The 21520-nt window shown below is 43.0% G+C and overlaps 2 protein-coding genes across 5 annotated transcripts in view; both read left to right on the top strand.

The window, feature by feature from the left end:
* Positions 1-647: 647 nt before the first annotated feature.
* Positions 648-13757, top strand: hmgcs1 (3-hydroxy-3-methylglutaryl-CoA synthase 1 (soluble)). 2 transcript variants are annotated; one of them, XM_044174716.1, is made up of 10 exons: positions 648-785; positions 2255-2703; positions 3324-3449; positions 3852-4016; positions 4942-5110; positions 6431-6601; positions 7479-7585; positions 7711-7836; positions 8355-8512; positions 10643-13757. In XM_044174716.1, the coding sequence occupies exons 2-10, from the start codon at positions 2256-2258 to the stop codon at positions 10718-10720; spliced, it is 1548 nt and encodes a 515-aa protein (XP_044030651.1). In that variant the 5' UTR covers positions 648-785; position 2255; the 3' UTR covers positions 10721-13757. The 2 variants fall into 2 exon arrangements, with proteins under 2 accessions (XP_044030651.1, XP_044030652.1); XM_044174717.1 differs by lacking the exon at positions 648-785 and adding an exon at positions 1247-1392.
* Positions 13758-17686: 3929 nt separating this feature from the next.
* tln1 (talin 1) overlaps positions 17687-21520 on the top strand; it is a 95121-nt gene continuing 91287 nt past the window's right edge. For all 3 annotated transcript variants that reach the window (XM_044174870.1, XM_044174871.1, XM_044174869.1), the window contains exon 1: positions 17687-17851. The gene's annotated coding sequence lies outside the window, so the exon portion shown is untranslated. The remainder of the gene's footprint in view (positions 17852-21520) is intronic.

Genomic DNA, 21520 nt, shown 5'->3' with positions numbered 1-21520 from the left:
CTTCCGTATTATACTTGCAGAATAAATTGATATGGTCTTACATCAAATGTCATTGTATATAACGTCAATAGTATGGTAATTGAATTACGCCTACATCTCTTTGGAATATATATATATATAAATCTTGCACATAGTAGCCTAATGTTTATTTACCCTGTTGTCCTTGTTTTTAGCTGTATTTATGTCTATTTCTGTGTATGTAGGCTACATTGAGAGCAACGAAAAACCGGAGTCAAATTCCTTGTATGTGTACACATAGCTGGCCAATAAAGCTGATTTGATTCTGAATAGAGTGCTTGCAGTATTAGTACCTGAGCACTGGTGGTCATCACCGGAAATGATATGAAGACTGTAGAAAAGGCAGGACAGCGAACCCACGGACTGAATGGATTGATACCTGTTACCATGGACACGCTGCTCTGTAATTAAAGCGCTGCCTACTGCTGTGTCTACCGCGCCAGGAATTACTTTCACAGTCTGATTGGCTCCTTGTCTCTCACCAGACATCGTACATCTCACGCCATTGGACCGCCATTACGGCTCTGGCGCGTGGTTGTGAGTCCTAATCTCCGATTGGCCAGAAACCTGCGGGACTTGGTAGCGCCGCATGTCGTCTGTGAGCTGTGATTGGACAAGAAGCTAGGTGCTGTAGAGCAGGGTGTACGCTGCTCTGCCATCGTCATATAAAAATACACTTCTGCCGGGCCGAAGAAGACTGGTGGACTGGATACAAATAACAACGGTGGAGTAACTGTCACCATCACTGGAGTTAACTTCACACACAGGTGAGAAGCTTCATATTATTAATTCCGAAGAAAGCTCACAAGAAAATCACTGCATTCGTGTTCGTCTCATTTTTAAATGTGTTTGATTCGTTTGTTAAGTTTTAATAGAGGGTATTAGTCAGCTGAAGCCTGTTAACTCGGGTGTCTGTGTGGGATGTTACGATTGAATCTGAAATGTTTCGCTAAGTTACTTACTTATGCTAGCTAGCACATTTCTAGCACAGTTGGTATACAAGTATTATAATGTACAAGTCAGCTAACGTTAAATCAAGCTGCTGTAGGATAGGAAGCGGGTCCGTCAGCTATTTTGTCCGGGTAGCAATCTAACTCATGAAATCATGCTGTTACTCCGTATTATGACCAGTCAAATTCGGTGTCCTGAATAGGGATTTTATCCAACTATAGGTTTTCTTTAAACCACGATCACATAGCCGTTAAGGCAAGAAACCAATCTTTTCTTACATAATTGACTCTTCAGTGTGACAGTCTAACGGGTAATAAACGATTTAAGTTCCAGGAAATCCCGTTGCCCTTTCACCCAGTTTTGCTCTCCGCTATCCTTATCTGGTCTCTGTCTCCTAAACACGAGCTTTATGTAGCGGTTTAGGTACGTGTAATAAGCAATATCAGCTAACAGCTAGCTGTCAGGCCTAGCTTTAACGTTAGACCTAACAAATGTAACATTAACCTAGCTAACGTTAGTTCTGAAAATGTCCTGCTTATTCCTTTTTAATTAGCTAGCATTAACAACGTTGTATGTGGTTTGCTGTCTTTTTTTTAGCTAGTGTCGAGACTGTTGTTTCGTTAGTTTGGTTAGTATATAAACGTCAAGTAAAGCAGGCGGGTAATAGTATGTCAACCAACGCATTAAGTGTCATACTACTAACTGTTAGTGCAACGATCTTAGCTAATATGCTAGCTGGTCCATGTTCTCAGTAACCTTGCCAGATAAGTAGCATACATTAGCTGTAAGATCTCCAAGCTAACAGTGGAACAAAGACACAAGCTTGATGTCTCATGTGTAATGTTAACGTTACCTAACGTCAGATACTACTTTGAAACACCAGTGTTACTAGTTTACTGAGAAGTTATCAAACTGCAGTCTTCTAAAAATATGTGCAGTGGAAGAAAAAGCTAATTTGTCAGATGGTGCTTGCCTTTTTGACGTTTTTCTGAAATAGCTGGTGCTCTGTGATAGTGTATAACAACTTTATGGATTGATGTAAATAGGCTTCAAGCAGAGTCAGTATGATGCACTTTTACCTACTTAACAATGTTATTGCAGTTGATAAAGTTTTGGGAGCTGTAGGCAGCTTTGAGTAGTGGTGTGTGTGTGTGTATGTATTAACCACCCTTTTATTCACCCATTCTAACATTTTGAAGTTGTAGTACTCCAACACTAACAACACACAACATATTTAGCAAATTAACACAATGCTGAACATGAAACCCTTTCTCAACCCTTTCAGGATGCCTGGATCAGCCCCAATCAGTTGCTTGGGACCATGGCCCAAAGATGTGGGTATCATTGCCATGGAACTGTACTTCCCATCCCAGTATGTGGACCAGGCAGAGCTGGAGCAGTTCGATGGTGTGCCAGCTGGTAAATACACTGTTGGCCTGGGCCAAGCTCGCATGGGCTTCTGCTCAGACCGCGAGGACATCAACTCTTTGTGCCTGACGGTGGTCCAGAGGCTGATGGAGAGGAACGCCCTGTCCTATGACAGCGTGGGTCGACTGGAGGTCGGCACTGAGACCATCATAGACAAGTCCAAGTCTGTCAAGACGGTCATCATGCAGCTGTTTGAGGACTCTGGCAATACAGATGTCGAAGGCATTGACACCACAAACGCCTGCTACGGTGGGACAGCGGCACTCTTCAATGCTGTCAACTGGGTGGAGTCCAGCTCATGGGATGGTGAGTGAACAAAATTGTGTTAATGCATGTTGATGTCTTTAATTGATTGATTAACTGCTTGGTCTATAAAATATCAGAAAATGATGACAAATGTCTGTCAGAGTTTCCCAGAGTCAAAGGAGACATCTTCAAACCCAAAGACATGTAGTTAACAATGATATGAACCAAAGAAAGGCATCAAGACAAGCAGGAACCATTGAATTGTTGCCATTCTTGGTTGATAAATGAGTTAAATATTGTTGTTGAGTCACTTAATTTTCTGTTGATCACCTAATTGTTTAATCGATTAATTGTTTTAGCTCTATACTGTACAATAATGGTAATTCATTTCAGAAATGATGTTTCTTTTTGATGCAGTTTTGGTTTTTGTTCAGTAACAGTAAGCCAAAATGTTATTGTTATAAAAAAACATATGCAATAATCTCAAATATTTCTGCTCCCCCCCCCCAAAAAACATGTAATCATTGCAACAAATTACACAAGTTACACTCCTATACAATGGGATGCTGCGACAGTCTTGTGTGAGGTTAAATGCCACAGCGCTGATGATTCCATTTAAGAGAGAGAGAGATTTGTGTATGTTTTTCGAATCAGCTTCTTCTCATGTTTCCTCTCTGCAGGGCGTTATGCACTCGTGGTAGCAGGGGACATTGCTGTCTACGCCACAGGAAGTGCCCGGCCTACAGGGGGTGCTGGTGCCGTGGCCATGCTGGTCGGGCCTAATGCTCCTCTGGCCTTTGAACGAGGTCAGTTAAGTGATAACCGTTTGTTGTGCTCATTTTGTCTGGCATCTGCATCATCTGAATGTTTACTGAACTTTTGCACCAAGTCACTGAAGTTTTGATTTAATCTCCCCAGCTGGAAGGAACCGGTCTATGAGATTTTTACTATGTGCACTTAGATTAGTTTTTCTATGTGTTAATTAGGTGTTGAACTGTACATCTAAATACCAAGAACTAGCTCAGTCATTGTGGAAAAGTTTATTAACAGCCATACTTGTAGGTGAGCATAAAACAAAATTTAATCTGTGAAAAGATGTGTTTTGAAATTTAGCCAGCTTAGTGTAAACAGTGCTTACGTAGAAGGAGCTGAATTGAGTGTGTGTTTAGTGCAGTGTGAGTGTGTTCCTGATGACTGCTGTGGTGCAGGTCTGCGAGGAACCCACATGCAACATGCATATGACTTCTACAAGCCAGACATGGTGTCAGAGTACCCTGTAGTGGACGGCAAGCTGTCGATAGAGTGCTACCTGAGTGCCTTGGACCGCTGCTACTCTGTGTATCGCAACAAGATCCACGCACAGTGGCAGAGAGGTGAGTTAAAACGGTTGTCTATGATCAATATAGACGGATCCTCCAACTTTTTAAGTCTTCCATGTAGGCTTGTTTTTATATTCTTCTTACAGTTAGGAAAAAAAGTACACTTTGAAGTACGCTTCAAGCCCAAATCAGCTCTTCATCAGGTGCAGAGGTGTCAGAACTCCATGCATCTATACAGTTTTGGACTCAGCAAAGACAAGAAAGATGTGCGTGTGTTTTGCACACTCATCTTACTAAATTGCACATTCAGTTTTATCAATGCTCCATGTTAATGATGATACATCTTAAGACCTTTTTTAAAACACCTACAAATACAGATCTACAGAGCAGTTATAATATTCCAGTTGACAGTAATGGTGTGATGCATCTTCTTTACCTGTTGTATTTGATAGTCAAAGTACCTTTCAGTTGCTCTTGCTGCATGTGGAGGGGAGTATAGTGGAGGGACTGGTCGAATAATAGCCTAATTAGTTAAGAGGGTTTAGGACGTTACCTGCTTGCTGTGCTAAGAAGTTTACCTAAGTTCAGTGACCATAAAGTAGTTAAATGAGATGAGCCTTTTACCTGATGTGTCAACGTGTACAATATCTTAGACCACGAGGGTATTAAAGACACATTATAAACCATTCATAAGCAGCATAACATTTGCAGCTCTACTCTCTGGGCTTGATATAATGGGCTATGTACCCATGACAGCGCAACGCCGCCGCACATCAGCTCTTTGATGTGTTGAAATGAGCTTTGTCACGTTGGTATTTTTGTAACTAGCACAGTGTGCGTGGTGCAGAGGTGGGAGGTGCCAATGAAATGGAGCCCAGTGTGTTAGGAATTCTTGAGACCAACCAAAGCAAGTAACAATCATTTAAAACAGGAAACTGTGTTTTCCAGGCTTATATGGTCTAATCGTTCTTCTTGACAGAGGGATCAGAGAAGCGCTTCAGCCTGGACGACTTTGGCTATCTCGTCTTCCATTCTCCATACTGCAAGCTGGTGCAGAAGTCGTTGGCTAGACTGATGCTGAATGACTTTCTGAGCCACCCCAGCCCCAACACTGAGACAGGACCCTTCACAGGTCTCGATGCCTTCAGGTACACTCAGAATAACATAGCTGGACAGAAGAGAGGGTTTTGGTCCTCCAATAAAACAAGCCTCTTGATTAAAGTCCTGCTTTAAAGGACTAATAAAGAATCTGTTCATTAAAGGAGCACTCCCACATTTTGGAAGTAGACTGTTTATATATATATATATATATATATATATCCCTCTCTGTGTGTACAGTAAAGAGAGGCTTGTAACTGTAAGCCTAATTTCAGCATTGATGTGGTCTGTCAGTATCTGACAGTTGTTGATCCATGATGGTGAATTGTCTACCTCAGCCACTTAAAACCTACTCCTGATCAGCTTTGGCTGAAAGCTGAAGTTACAACAGTCATTAAACTGGAGTCCAGCTAAGCTTGCTTTATAACATGAAGATAAACACGTGTCTTACTGCTTGAGCTCACTTCATGAAACCATGAAATGTCCCGCTGGTAGTACATGTATTAAGTGTATGCAAAAACACAGCAACAACTAAGCTTTGCATTTAATGTAGCAATGTGTGATGGTTTGGTATATTGTTCAGTTTATAGCTTTACCAGTTCAGTGATGTGAAAGAAGACACTACGATTAACAATGTGTCCATGTAACCATGTAAACTATTTAATAGCAAAGAAAGAGTGCCTATGAAAACTGTGGATTAAAGTAATCAGGACATTGTTCATGGAAATATGCACTACTGTTGATTTTTTTTTTTTTTTTTTTTTATGTAATTTTCCATTACAGTGAGCACCACAAACTACATTACTTTCACCTCCACTGTCATGAGGTGGAGGCAGAAATCTATGAGACAGATATCTCAAAACCTGAACAAAATAAAACCAAAACTATCTTCATGGAGAGGTACCACCAGAGGGAAGAGAGGAAATATGTTTTTAGTAATTTGGGTGAACTGACCCTTCAAACCATAGCATAAATCCTACCGTCACTCAACATAGACTAGAGTTATGTGTTTGTGAGCTCTGTAATAAAGTACGGTTTAGGGTTTAACAAGAGATTTAATAGTTGTATGTGAAGATGCCAGCTTGATCTCTTCAGGTTAGAGATATGACAGTCAGTCAGTTCCTCCTCATGATTATTGTGGCAAGAATTTCACTCATCCTTCTTTTCACATCTCCCTTGGCTCTAACCTTTTTTATACAGTAGGTCACCAGATCAAACATGTCAGTTGGCACGGAACATGATAGTCACATGAGTTCAGAGGTTGATTGACTTCCTTCAGAGGCTTCATAAAACCCTTGGCATAATGACAACACAAAGAAACACTGTGTGGTGATCCTGTTGATAATCGTGTGTGTGTGTTTGTGTTGCAGAGATGTACAGCCAGAAGAGACTTACTTTGACCGGGATGTGGAGAAGGCCTTCATGAAGGCCAGTGCAGACCTGTTTGAGAGGAAGACCAAGTGCTCCTTGCTTATCTCCAACCAGAATGGAAACATGTACACCCCCTCTGTCTATGGCTGCCTGGCCTCACTCATTGCACAGTATGTCTCAGTGTCTGATTTGTGTCTGACTTTCATTCATTCATCTGCTGTATTTAATCACTTGCTGCAACCATGTGCTCAAGAAGCAGGAAGTTAAAGTCCATCCCTCCAGAAGTTTATCAGTACCAACCTACCTGGAAAACAAAATGTCTCTAAAACAAATGAATACAACAACATAGGAAACAAAGCATCACTACATCTGGTAAAGAGTGGAAGCAGAGAAAAGAAAAAGATAATAAATCATTAATTAATAAATTAATAAAACAACACAAAATGTGTCTGCTGAAGAACAAACTACAGACACTGTAGACACTGCTTCTGAAATGCTTCCATGCTTCCACATTAAACCACGATAGACACGTGACAGAGCTGGCACAACCAGAACCCAACGCAGCCGGATCTTTTCAGGCAGCGCAGCACAACCTGAGAGGAAGCCGAGCCTGACACGCCTCATTCAGGGCAACAATCGTCACTGGAGAACGTTGACATTCCTGGCTAGCTTTGTGCACAGACTACCAGCTGATACAGAAATACTCACCGTCCTTTCACACTTACCTAATACCTGTATTAAATCTAAAAATGAATGCTTCTTAAGTTTGAAGATTATTTTGACATATCCTGCAGCTAATTGTATTTTAAGATTATTGGTGAGAGCTTCAAATAACAGTAATTTATTACTACAGTTTATTGTAAGTTAACATAAACAGGAGAATGCATCTCAATTTTTCTTTCAGAAAAGTCACTGCAAACTATCTACTTTTGTGCTGCAATATCACTACTCTCCAAGATCTAGGCACGGCTGATTGAAATAGCTTGAAACAATTGAGTCTCAGTGTTGTAGTATCTGAGGAGAATCTTTGTTGTCTCTGTGTTGCAGACACACACCTTCACAGATAGCAGGGCAGAGGATTGGAGTTTTCTCCTATGGTTCAGGATTTGCTGCTACTCTGTATTCTCTCAGAGTCACACAGGACCATACACCCGGTAAGTCGGCCGCGGTTCAGTTCAGTTGTGTGATGTGGATGAAATTAGAATAAATAGTGATTCTAAAATTGTAGAAACAAATGGTAGCATGTTCTTCCATGTGATTTGTTGATTGTTTGTTTCAGGATCTAGTCTGGACAAACTTGTGTCCAGCCTGAGTGACCTGAAGGTCAGACTGGACTCAAGGAAGAAGGTTGTGCCTGCTGTTTTCTCTGAGAACATGAAGCTGAGAGAGGAGACACACCACTTAGGTATCACCCTGCTGTCACTGCATGCTTATGTCTGATTCTGAAGGAGCCATTCTGATTGGTTATTTACAGTGGTGATAATAATAATAATAATTTTATTTATAAAACACCTTTTAAAACCTGAGTTTACAAGGTGCTTTGACAAAGCAACCAAAGCAGGCTAGCCAGAATTAGTTATCGTTTAAAAAGAATTACGATACCGGTACCCTTAAAGTGATACCGATACCAATGGAGTACTTCATGCAATACCCATCATGTAAATGGAAGCATTCAGTTGTGTAAAGTCTCTCCTGCCCCACCTGCCTGCTGCTCCTCTCGCAGTCGCTTCTGCTGCGGGGCCCACTTCGCTGCCGGAGTGTTTCTGGGCTGGGCAGAGCGGACAGGCCGGGTGTCCGCAGGGCGGGCTGGTGTCGGCACTCCTTGAGTTAATCTCACAAACAGGACTTGATTAGATATTTAGAATCCTGCACGTCTCACTGCTTGCTATCACTGTGATCATTTTTTTCAATCTGTCCGTACAGCCAGCTACGTCCCTCAAGGCTCAGTGGAGGATTTGTTTCCAGGGACATGGTACCTGACACGAGTGGATGATAAACATCGCAGGGAATACGCCCGAAGATCTCTGGACGACGACCTGCCAGCAGAGCCAGACCTTGTTCGCTCCGGCACTGCCACCGAGGTACGTTAGGACAGAGTTTCCTACTTTGAACATGATATCTAGTGTAGATCAAAGGATTTATACACAGCCTTTATATGTGTGAATGCAGTGTATGACCAGCAGGTGGTAGAAACTGATGATGAATTGGTGTACATGTGGGAGTCCATATGGAGAAATGTATAAGAAACACGAGCAGTCAGGTGATCAGACGGAGTTATTATGACTGATAGAAATGATGGACAAAATTAAACCCGTTGTAATAAATCAGAATTAACCTTTAACACAACATCATACATTGGAGCATAGACAATATTACTACTACAGTAAGCAAAGGAAAATATTAAAGATGAAACTCAAATATTATACATATCATACATATATACATTTTCAAATAAAAGCCAAACCTGTACTGTAATGGCTCAAAAGGTAAATTCAGTATAATGTACATTTCACTAATTCCATCAGTATAACAGCAGAGTCATGTTGCTGCTTAGTTTCTCTTTTCAACACAAATACTGGCTTCATTGCTTCTACTTTGCAGTTTTTTCAAGTGCCTTTTTAAAAGCGTACTCCATCATTTTATCATTGCATTTGTGCCGCATTGTCGGGCAAGAATCTAAATTGATGCATCAGAACCAGAGATATCCTCTTTTTTTATTCCACACATTGTTCTTCCTTGTCAAAACGTGGCGCCTACATTACCCACAGTGCAACTGGACCGTTTGGTCAGAGACTGGGGTGTGTTATGTTAGTAGCGGCTAATGTAGCCTGGAGCCTCTGCAGCAGAGATGAGCAGCGGGCTACAGAGGTCTGCTAAGCTCACTTCTTTCTAACTTTGAAACTCTTCAAAGTTAGTCTTCAGCCCCAACCGACGCTGACTCGAGTGACATCACTCGAGGACATTTATCAGACTGCACACAGCTCCGTCTGGAGACACTAAAGGCTTCATACTACTTTTTTCAAATGGGCAGTAGAACTCGCCAACACCTGGAAACACGCTGAAGTGGAAAATCGGTGGAGTTCAACTTTAAGTTTCTGTCAGTGAAAGTTGAAACACTTCCTGCACATGTTTCAAATTAAAAGCCTGCCAGAAAGTAGAGAGATTATGCCCTTTGATCTGCCAGAAGGCTTTTAATGTGAAACATCTGCAGGAGAGAAGTGTTGAGTTTCAATGACGGTGGCTTAATGATTGGGGAGGAAAAACAGCAAAGTAGGAGCAACCGGAAATAATTATTAAATGACAACAGTCTTTCCGTGACAGCAGAGGAATTGAGTGGTGAGTATGACCTGACTGTTGTTGCACTGATGGAATTAGTGCTGTGTAAATGTACATGATGCTGCTTTTATCAAGACAACAGGTAAACATGGAGGAGGTGTTGTTTGCAACAGGAGCAGATCAGACAACAGGAGGGCTTCTAACTAAAATACTAAAATAAACAATATACTTCTAAAACGATGGAAATTGGAATGTCTAAATGCTGCTCTGACTGACATTGAATTCCACAGTATCTTCTCACATTTTCATGGCAAGGCAAGTTTACTCATATAGCACCTTTCAACAACAAGGTACATAGTGCTTTTCTTAAGACATAAAAGGCATTAAGAAAAGCAACACAGATTTAGATTAGATTGACTTTATTGTCCTCCTCAGTGGAAATTTGTCTACGGAAAGTACAGCAAAGGTACATACAATGCAGATAACACAGCACACCATTAAAAACTTACAGAAGGAAAAGAAACGCACGGCAGTGTAAAAAGAGAAAATCAAATCAAAAATAAGATAAGAAAAAAACCCGTTACAACAGGAGAATAAAAATGAATTGCATGCCGTTTCAGTGCAAGATATGAATATATAATCCCAAATTGAATTTAATAAAAGGCAGCGGCAAACAGAAAAGTCTTCAGCCCTAATTTAAAAGAAGTGAGAGTTGCAGTGGACCTGCAGTTTTCTGGGAGTTATGTGGAGCATAAAAACTGAACGCTGCTTCTCCAGGTTTAGTTTGACTCTGGGGACAGAAAACAGACCTGTCCCAGACCACCTGAGGTCTGGATGGTTCGTAACGTAGCAGAAGATCAGAAATGTACTTTGGCCCTAAACCATCCTGTGCTTTATAAACCAAGCGTTCATTCATGTCTGTTTTCCTCCTCCAGCACATCCCCAGTCCAGCCAAGAAGATGCCTCGCATCCCTGCAGCCGCCGCCGGCCCCGAGGCCGCCGTCAGCAACTGAGAGCACTCGGCTTACCTCTGAGAGGTATCGAGGTCCAACGGTTTGGAAAGTGTAATAACTAGACAACACTAGAGGTCAGAAGGGTAGCAAGAGACAACAGCGTCACCTCCGGAACCATTATACGTTAAACTTAATTAGGTTGGAGCAGCTGTAGACACTCATCATCTGCCCGTACCCTTCCCATCACCCCCCTGTTGTCCACATGTAATACTGTCGGACAGTAAGCTCCATATTTGAACAGAGTCTATTTTGATCACAGTAATTGTTTGTTTTAGCAATCCTTTATTTCAAAGTTTACACTTTTACATATTTTCCTTTTGCATTTGTGCAAAATGAACAGTTGTATATTTGGGAGGAGCACAGGCAGATGTTTGCGTGGAGTGCTGCTGATATCGAGTTAAACAAGCAGACTTCCTCCTGGCAGCTGGCAGCCAGTGACAGGAAGAGGAAATGGACATAATTAATGTTATCTCAGACCTCCTGCTGATTAAAAGAACAAAGGGAAGTGCTGCTGCTGCCACGGCAACCCAGAGTGAGACGGAGCGCACACCCCCACTCTGCTGTTTGTGCTCAATACCTCAGTTTTCTATGAAAAGATGTGGTCATTTTTCTACAGGTGAGTCTGTGACCAAACATCGGGAACAGGACTCGAGACTCAAAGCCTGCACGCGGCGGGTGGAGTCTTACTTTAAACTGCTGTTGACTGCTGTAGCAGAGCTAATGTAGTCAACATGTTAACGTGCTAGGAAACATTCTGTTCCATAGATACGTGTTAGAGTGAAGCTATTTTGGATAACACCAGTGTCATTTTAGTTTGCCTTTCATTGCCATGAAATGTCTAAACCCACTGAGGGATTTGCCACAGTGAGTAGCTGCTGCTGTTCAACGTCAGGTTTAGTTAACCTTCCAAAGTCACCGGCTCTACATACATACTTTGTAAAACTTCTATTTAATTCTTTGTGTTGATGAAACAATTAGTCGATTAATCAATTAATTGATAGTCAGAAAATGTTTGATAAGGGACTAATCATTTAACTCATTTTTCAACCAAAAATGCCAAACCTCTTTGGCTTTTGGACTGTTGCTCCAACAAAACCTGATATTTGAAGACGTCACCTTGGAGCTGGACATTTAGACTTTTATTGGATTTTATTGGATTATTATTGGATATAACTTTTTTCCAAACCACCAGTAGTGTCTGCCTTTTCACTGCCACCGCATGTATAGTAACGTGTATACCAACAGTTCACCATAGTGGAGAAAGAGAAAACTAGCCAGTAGGTTAGTTGAAAAATGTTGTCATTACAACATTATGGGCTGCAGTAGCCATGCTGCAGCGCGTCTGTGAGCTCTTGTCATTGTCATGTTGCTTGGCAGTAGAACACACAGTCGAGTGTGGCCAACGTCAGTGGGTTTCGACTTTTCTAAACTAATAACAAAAAGAAATATTACACCAGTGTCATCCTTAAAAGGTGCAATCGGCAAAATATGGCTGTTTACTAGTGACAGTACAACATGGTCAGCTTTTAAAAAAGGATTATGTTGGGACTTAACTCAAATTTTAAACTCGCCCCCTCGTTGGGAAACACACAGTCCTTCAATGAGAAGATGTGGGGCTGCATATCATAGCAGTGTTCGAGAAGTCTACACAACTTTAGTTTGCACTGCAAATATCCACGTGCTCGGAGTACAGGCTGCGGGTGGAGCCACGCTGCTCCCCTTTCTTAGCTCCACCTAGCTAAAACTAATGCAGTCTACTCTAACAGCCGTCATCAAGCTTCTAATCCGTTTCAATGTTGGTGTGTGCTGATGTAGAAGTGTTATATACTGGAGGTGTTTCTAATATTTAACACCTAAAGTTTCAACACAAACGAAACCTCAGAACCTCGATGAAGGTAGGATTTATTGGATTAGACTGCATTAGTTTCAGAGAGGTGGACCGATAAACTGGAAAAGGGTAAATATGACCTGTTTCCTTCCTGTATAAGCTGACAGGTGCAGAGCAAGGCTCCTCAGGTTCCTCACCTGTCCCCCAAAGATGCTGCGACTTTGCTGCAGTTTATACTGACACTAAACCCTCCGAGCTGCGCTGGCTCAGCCTCACTGAAAGCTTGAAAGCAGCACACTGAGGAGATATTGGATTTATTTTGTGGAAAGAGTCAGTGACACGTTGCCGATTGCACCTTTAAGGGATATATCACTATATGGGACAATAAATCACGGACCCTTATGCAAGGGAAACCACATTGTCAGGCGGTGATGGCTACAGTTTGACTCTTGTCTCTCCTCGTTACACCAAACTGCCACACATTCCTATCAACCATTGTCACATTGAAACCGCTGCTGAGAATGTGATCTCCAGTGTTGTCTTTCCTCGTCAGTTTCATTCAGATAGCCGAAGTGTAACACATTAATTCATACTAAAGCCTTAATGTCAGAGGGCTTTGTTTCATGAAGTTATAGGTCAGGAGATTTAAATGCAACGTACAGAACTGTTCTCTGTGTTTCTCAAATAGTTGTTGTTCCTGTTTAAAGTTGACTTTGATTTGGTAATATCTGCTGTCAGCAACAAGGAACCCAAACAGAAGGAGCTTAAAGTGTCTGTGCGTTCCTGTTGGTGGTCGGACGGGCTCGTACACTCGCGCACACACAGGCATCAGAGGAGTCGTGACAGTTGATGTCAAGGTGACAAGCCTTACGATAAGCATGCATGAACTGCAAACAAGACGCAGCTTGTCCTCGAGCAATGTACATATTCCTTAATTGTACAGTCAGTTAGTTCCTCTGGAGTCGGGCCTTGCTCGCAGCAGCAGCATCACAAACTCACGGCGTCGCTGTGAGCGTACTTGGTACGGCTAACATTACACCTGTGTGGCGTCTCAGAGGTCACATGATCTTTACCAATGTACAGTACAAACGATTACAAAGGATTATTTATGCCATGTAGATATGAATGAATGGATGTCTCAGATGAATTTTATCCAGACAGTTTGTGTAAACGTGTAGATTCATTCAGAATAAATGGACATTCAACTTGTGTGGTGTGTGTGTGATTTAATTTTTCAGCAACAATCACAATCATGAAAACCACGAATGGACTGAGTTTGAAGTAATTGATATGCATTTCTATGATCAGTTAATATTTTATTTAAGTAAAACAGTTCAAATATTCTGACGAAGAGGTTTCACCTACGCATTTATTAAACTACACGTGAAATACTGTATGAGCCTCACTTCATTAGCCACAGACGTGCCTCCACCCAGGTAACTTGTGATGTGCTGTCCCATCCCACATACAGCACCTCACGCACTCAGGCTTGTGTGACGCGCTGGTGACCCCTTAGGATGGCCAGTGGAACCGGGCCACCGGCCATCGCCCGTCAGCCCTCTCTGAAGAGGGACTCTTAGCTAGGAGCTCGTGGTGCCGTTCAGCAGGACCCCCAGCTTGAAGAAGAGCCTTTGTGAATATGACTGTAGGACTACAAAAGATGACACAGCATGAACCCACACAGAGAGCACTATAAAAAGCTGCACACATCAGGGGGGGCTCAGGTTACAGGTCACTTTTATTTAAACCTGTAGGGCCACAGCATCCAACTCATGAATCCAATAAGATGATCTTTGAGTGTGAATCAAATGAGTGTGCTTTCCTGTAGTTATTTTCCTAGCAGTGCTTTTCTGTTAATAGAGAGCTAGTCTTAGACCTTTGTGACTCTGATCAGGATCGCCTCTCTGTCAGAGACTCTCTGGAGCCCCAGAAAGGGTCAGGCCAGCCCTGGGTGGTGGCAGCAGGTTATTTTATAAAGCACCTTGAGGGTAGCCCTGTAGTTATAGCTGCACCACATGATGGCAGCATTTCTGCCATCATGTGGCTTACGGTGCTGAACATTTGACAAGGATGTAAAATCATTTATAGTCACCATATATATTCACTAATTAAACTAAAAGGCCAAGAGTGGCCTGCGTACTTCAGGAACACAGAAGAGGAAGCTTCTGTCATATGGACTTGTCTGTTTGGTGTGATCAGGTGATGAGCAAATAAATCCCAGACTGCCTGGCCTGGCTTGTCTTTCAGTGACTGAAACAATGCCTGACGGGAGCAGGCCATTTTCACTGCCAAGCAACCAACATGTTTGAAGGAGCGGGTTGTATATCTGTGCTGTAGCTGTGGTTCGGTTGCACTGGCTGACGGCAAAGTAATCGAGGCCAGTCCAATATTTTGGATTTTTTTCACAGAAAAAATGAGGCAAGCTTAAGTGGCTCATTCGCCGACAGGAGGTCAGGGACTAACTGTGTTGGGGGAGTCTTCGACAGTAGCAAATAAGGCCCAGGAGCTTAACTTTAAGCAAAACGGCTTGTTTAGCCTCATTTATTTCAGAAGTATAAATAAATATTTATAATAACAAATATAAATAAGACTCAGGCATGTTCCTACGTTTACGCCCAGCTTTGCTGCAGCGTTGCCTTCTGTTTACTAAAGATGATCTCAACTTTTGTCTCGACGTTCAACAGCGTCGATAACTTTAAGAGTTTTATAGCTGAAAGAATCTAGGAAGACATTTGAGCTGTGGACAGGTGAACCGGCCCCAATGGGGGACTCCATGGACCAACGCAAGACTCCAGGACACCTGGCCGACTCAATAATGTCATGCGTCACAAGCCATGGCAACAGCAAGCGTGATCTCTGTGGTGTCCTGTGGACACACTTTACGTTGTCGTCTGTGTTGTTCCAGCGTTTTCTAAACGCTACACGTGTGTTGTCGAATTGGTGAAGATGTTTTCTTAATTTGCTTGTGTGTTGTCTCTTTGCAGGTGTTTTCCTAAGTTGCAGTGCGTTGAGCTCTCAGGGCCACCGTACTTTTCAGCTTCTCAATAAAAGTTATCTGTCTCTGTCACAATAGCTGAACAATAAAATGCTGAAATGAATATCAAACATAACTGAAACTAAAAACCACAGGTTTGGCTCACAGAGCTACATGTGTACAGAGCAACAGCTTCGCAGTCTGCCGTCTTCACACCTGCTGCCCATGAGGCCACGTTTTAGCTTGTGGCTCTCACCTGATTGGCTACTGCCCCTGCATGGTCCTTTTTGAAATTAGTCGTTATTTTGAGGTTATTCCCGATGGCCAGTGGTGGAAGAAGCACTGAGATATTTTACTTAAGTAACATACTTAAAGTACCAAAAGTAAAAGTACGCATTATGCAGAATAATATATGTTATATCACTGGATTATAATTAGTGATGCATTAATGTGGAAGCATCACTAATGTTGCAGGTGGTAAAAATGGGGCTAAATTGAAGCACTTTATATACTGCTGTGTACCTTAATCCATAATAATGTATTAGTTGATTTTATATTTTGTATTAATAATCTTAATCTACAAAGTAACTAGTAACAAATGTTGTCAAATAAATGTAGTGGATTAGAAGTACAACGTAGCATAAATGGAAATACTCAAGTAAAGTACAAGTACCTTTAAATTGTACTTTAGTTCAGTGCTTGAGTAAATGTACTTAGTTACATTGCACCACAGCAGGTGACCCTGGCGCGACGAGATGCGATTTGTTGTTCGGGTTTGTCGTGTAATTAGATTTAGCTTTCCTGACTGCTGCTCAGTTCATGTTTTGCTCTTATGTCTTGTTCCATGTCTGCAGTGATGAAAGCAGAATTGGTTTTCCTGCGTATGAGTTATGTGTCTCTCTCTCCAGGGTATGACATCATCAGAGCACCTGCGCTGAATATATCTGTCAGTTTCTGGCTTCATGTATGTTTTCTGTATCAGGGGAGATCACAGTTGCAGTCGCAGTCCAGTGAAGGGAATTTTGAAGGTTGGTGAAGAACATTTGTGGTGTGCCTTTCAGTGGTATTCAGGAACAGCGGTGGAAGAAGTACCCAGATCCTTTACTGCAGTAAAAGTACTGACACCACTCTGTGAAAATACTCCACTGCAAGTCAAAGACCTGCATTCAAACCCTTTCTGAAGTAAAGTCTGTGAGTCTTATCAGCAACGTGTACTTAAAGTATCAAAAGTAAAAGCTGTCACTGTGCATGTATACTGATGGGTAGTTTAACCTGCAGCAATGCATCATGGTCTATAAGGTCATCGCGTGTTTGCAGCGTCGCCGTCCTGTGAGAACCACGTATCTCTGAAAAGTCTTCCTGAGCTCAGAGAAACAGCCTGTTTTCAGCTCTGTGACGATGCGTTTCCCAGCTGATCCGAGGGGGGGTTAAAGAGTTTATTCAGCTTCAGGAGGAGGAGAGTTTCCTCAGCACATGAAGGAAACTCTTCATCCTTCAGCTCGTCACGAACACCTAGAGATGCGAGGTTTTCACCGGACAGGAAGGGGATGAAACACTGTGATCTGAAAAGTAGCTAGTAACTAAAGCTGTGAGACAAATGTAGCGGAGTAAAAAGTCCAATATGTGCCTCTGAGAGGTGGTGGAGTGGGAGGACTACATCCTCAGGCAAAGTGCTTAGTTACATGACTCCCCTTCAGTCCAATGAGAGCTGTTGCACCTCCGCCACCAGATGGTGCCAAAGGGACGACCTGGCCTACAAATAGCAGCTCAGTCGAAGCCATTTCAAAGTTTTCATACTTTACATTTGGATTCATACGTTTACTCATGATCATCTGATGTTTTTTATATTGTGGAATAGCTCTTTTTGCTCCAATGAGCTGCACCAATGACAGTTTTCTCTTTAAATGAAACCGGTCTAGTCTTGATTACAATCATATCCCATCATCGTGTTCTTCATGTATAAAAGCTGTGTCCTCTCACATGTATCATGTCTAGCCTTCTTTGAAAGTATTCCCTATTTGACTGAAACGCTTGCCCTCCCGGTACGAACTGTTAGTCGTTGGCTGAGCAGTTGTTCGGAGCCACAGAGGAGCGCTCCACTAACCCTCCGCACAAGTGCGACACCGCCCCACTGCGCGACGACGCAGCCAGCCAGGGTGGAGTTTAAGCAGCACCACTGCTGAGAGCGGATAGGGAGGGGAAGTAAGAAAAAGTCGCTCTGTGGCCTTTCCCCTTGCTAAAAGTTAGCGTTCTGTCGGGGGAGACTTGAAATACCCTTCACAATCCTGGTTTAGAAAGTTCGAGGGCCGGAGTGGATTCACGCGCTCAGGTCAGACTGAATGTTTCTAACTTTGAAAAGTTTCCACCTTTCTAGCAAGAAGACCTTGACGTCACCAGAAACCCGATGTGGAAGCAGGGGAACTTGGTAAAGTACGCGGACACGGGCCTGCTAACGTATGGAAGCAGCGCAGAGTGGCGTGTGCGTGCGAAAAGCGCCACACGGATAGGAAGCGACGTGCTGGTCGCACGCGCCACACAGGCAGCGAAATACGGGTTTCCCCGCGAGAGCCAGAGAATGTCCCGGGGGCTAACTAACCCTCTGTTCCGCCAACAAACCCGCAGTGTTGCGTTCAAGTTTCCGTACAACAACTGGGGCGTGTGGATGAGGTGAAGGGTGTGTGTGTGTGTGTGTTGTGAAAGTTGTGAAACCCTGTTGCTCTGTCAAAGTTCCGTGTTTTAACGCCGTTCTTGTGTTGAGACCACCTCCACACCGCGGCTGATTGTACGGGCCACCGGACCAGCTGACTTATGAGCCTGTGTCACTTCGTTACCTCTGGTGGAGCCAGAGCGCAGTGCTGGGCGTGCACACGCAGGGCAGGAACCCTAGCCTCCGGGTGTGCATTCTTACACCGCTGTGCTGTGCTGTGCGACAGAGTGCAGGAACTGGCATGGAGACAAGTCTGCTTTGACCAATAAACTGCTGCTAGGAACAGGCCGTAAGGCAGCTTTGTGTTTGAAAACGTGCCAAAACCCCCAGTGAGCCTGGTCTGGGAGGATCCTGTAGGATCCTGTGGGGCCTAATAACAGCTTGTGCTCAGTGCTCAGTGCTGCAGGGCGTGCTGCATGCTGGCACACGTGTGGACACCAGTCATTCCATGCTAATTCTGTTTTCCATCAGTGCACTTTATCCATTGTACTGTAATAGTGCTGTTACAGTGTAACAGATGGAGATGATCGCGATGTTTGAAATGTTTGTGGGCCAGGTCTGTCAGAGCAGTCTCAGGTCAAGGCCCACGTTCTTCAGGAAGAAGGTCCAAGTCAAGTCTTTCAGGTTTTTGAATATGGACCATGGTCATTAATGACATGGCTCAAGGTCAGGGTCAAGGTCAGGTTTGGGTCCAGCATTTAGTTGTCCGATCTTCCTCCCACGCTCCCCGCTGTGAATAAGTGGTTTTTATCGACCCGTTTCTTTCCGTTTCTGTGTTTTTCTTGTATTCTGTTGCTCTTGACATCGTTTGTCTCATTTCAATCAGTTATTGATGTCACAGTTGTCTCGGGTGTCGGGGATTTGACTCCCCGGTGGTTGCTCGTTGTAGCCAAGATGTTTTCGTTTCATGCTGTGAATGTGATGCTTGACCAAGGTGCGTGACTGGGACATTGTATTTCTAATAAACTTAGTGCTGACAGTGTATGGGAATTCAACACTTTCATGATTTCATTTTCCTACACACCTGTCTACACCTGTCTACATGTTTTCTGTGATGATACAGCAGTTATATGCAAAAACATCAGTTATTACATGAGGCCGCCACACATTTAATAACATGTTGATCCAGCTCTTGGTGGCTTTTAAACATAGAGAAGATTGGACCTAATGGACGAAACGGTGATTATAGTTTGACTGCAGTGACTCTAACTGTGGACTATTACTGAATTCTCAGTTGGGCAGAAGCACAGGGGAAAGTCTGGATGAAGCTGTCTTTAAAGACAAACTGAATTAACCAAAAAATGGCCGTAGAAACTAAAGCTGTTGACTTGACTAAGTGTTTTAGTGCTGAAACGATTAGTTGATCGACCATAAATTAATTCACAACAGTTTAAAAAAATGCCAACCATCCTCTGGTTCCAACCTCTCAAATGTGTGGATTTGCTGCTTTTCTGTTTTCTATGATTGTGAACTGAATATATTTGGATTTTGGACTGTTGGTCAGACAAAATGTAACACCATCACCTTTGGCACTGAGAACATGTGATGGCCATTTATCACTATTTTCTGACATTTTGTAAACAAAAGCATTAATCAATTTACCAGGGAAAAAACATCAGATTAATTGATCATGAAACTAGTCAGTAGTTACAGCCCTAAGGTGTTTGTAGTGTTTATGATGTTTAAAATTTGATTCATTGTCAAAATATTGACAAATGCCGACGATACTTAGGAATGACTTATTTTGCTGACCAACAGTCCAAAGCCTTACAGTTCTAATAAACAGAGAAACGCAGCAAAGTCCTCACATTGGAGAAGCCATACATGCAATAATGTAATTTTCCTTCCTCATTGTTTCATCTGAAGCTGCAGTTGATCAAGAAAGTAGTCATTGTTTGCTTGTTGAGGTTATTCTTTTTATTCATTCCCCCCGTGTGTTGACATAGCCACTTCTGCTGCACTGTGACCCACTGTTGGCCTCAGCAGAGTGAAGACCGCTCTCCTCCTCCTCCTCTGGGGTTAGGGTAAGGTGACACATGGCGTCACCAGCTACAGAGTGTAAAGAAATAATGTCCTCATAAAGCACTACCACCCTCACTGGCTTCCCCTCACTATGTGGAGGAACCCCAGTTACCATCTTCAAGTGACTCTCAAAACTCAAGGTTGACCCTTCGAGGGCTAACGGAGGAGGGGCACGTCTTACCCAGAATGCACTGTGATCTGTCAGTATTTCCTTTGCACAATATGTCATGGAACATTTAGTGACACAGGTGTAAGTGAACAATCACAATGTAATGTTTAGGACCTACCTACTGTGTGACAGTAACCCATCTGCCACGCACTATTCCTCACCTTTCTGAGGAACTGGGGTCATTAACTCTGCAGCTGGCCATTGTCCTCCCCTCGCCACCACACAGGCAGGGGAGAGCAGACAGACTTGCTACATTTAATACGTCTGAGGTGGGTAACGTTATTGGGCTTCTCCTTTTTAAGCCAGCTACCACCAGCTGAAATGATAACTGTTGTCCGTAACCGGCAGATTTGATTCTCTGTTGCTCTGTTAGAGCAACTTAAAGGTCCAGTGTGGAGGATTTAGCGGCCTCTAGTGGTGAAACTGCAGTTTGCAGCCATCTGAAGCCCGCTCGCCTCACCCTCCCCTTCCAAGCATGTAGGAGAAACTACGGTGGTCGCGAAACAGCTCTGTCTAGAGCCAGTGTTTGGTTTGTCCGTTCTGGGCTACTGTAGAAACATGGCGGTGCAACATGGCGGCCTCCATGGAAGGGGACCCGCTCCCTCTGTAGATATAAAGGGCTGAGTCTAAAGTAACAAAAACACAATGATTCTTCTTTTCAGGTGGTTATACACTGATGAAAACAGACTTATGAATATTATATTCCATTTCTGCCAATAGCTCCTCCTGATTGTGACACACTGGACCTTTAACATTAGTTGAAAAGCTTGTTGTTGCTGACCTCCAGTGGTTTGACTTTTCACCTTGCTGCAGTGATGTAGAAGTGTACTCCAGGGTGTGTCAGTACACCTAAGCCAGAAGCCAGCGTTTATTACCTGACACACTGTAACATACACTGTACATTTACAGCTGACCTTTTCCTCGGCTTCGCTCGCATTCACCGTCACTTTTCTGCCGCTTGCTTTCTCTCACTTGCTACGCTGCTCTTTTAACAACAAGAACACAATGGAGGACATCTAATGTTTGTTCTTCTCGGTATATGGTTGTTTATCGCAACAAGGAGACAAGCTTGAAGAAAAAAAGGCTGCAGGCAGCAAGAC

The sequence above is a fragment of the Siniperca chuatsi genome, linkage group LG18, assembly GCF_020085105.1.
Source record: "Siniperca chuatsi isolate FFG_IHB_CAS linkage group LG18, ASM2008510v1, whole genome shotgun sequence".
NCBI classification, from domain to species: Eukaryota; Metazoa; Chordata; class Actinopteri; order Centrarchiformes; family Sinipercidae; genus Siniperca; species Siniperca chuatsi.
This window is presented reverse-complemented; position numbering and strand designations above follow the sequence as displayed.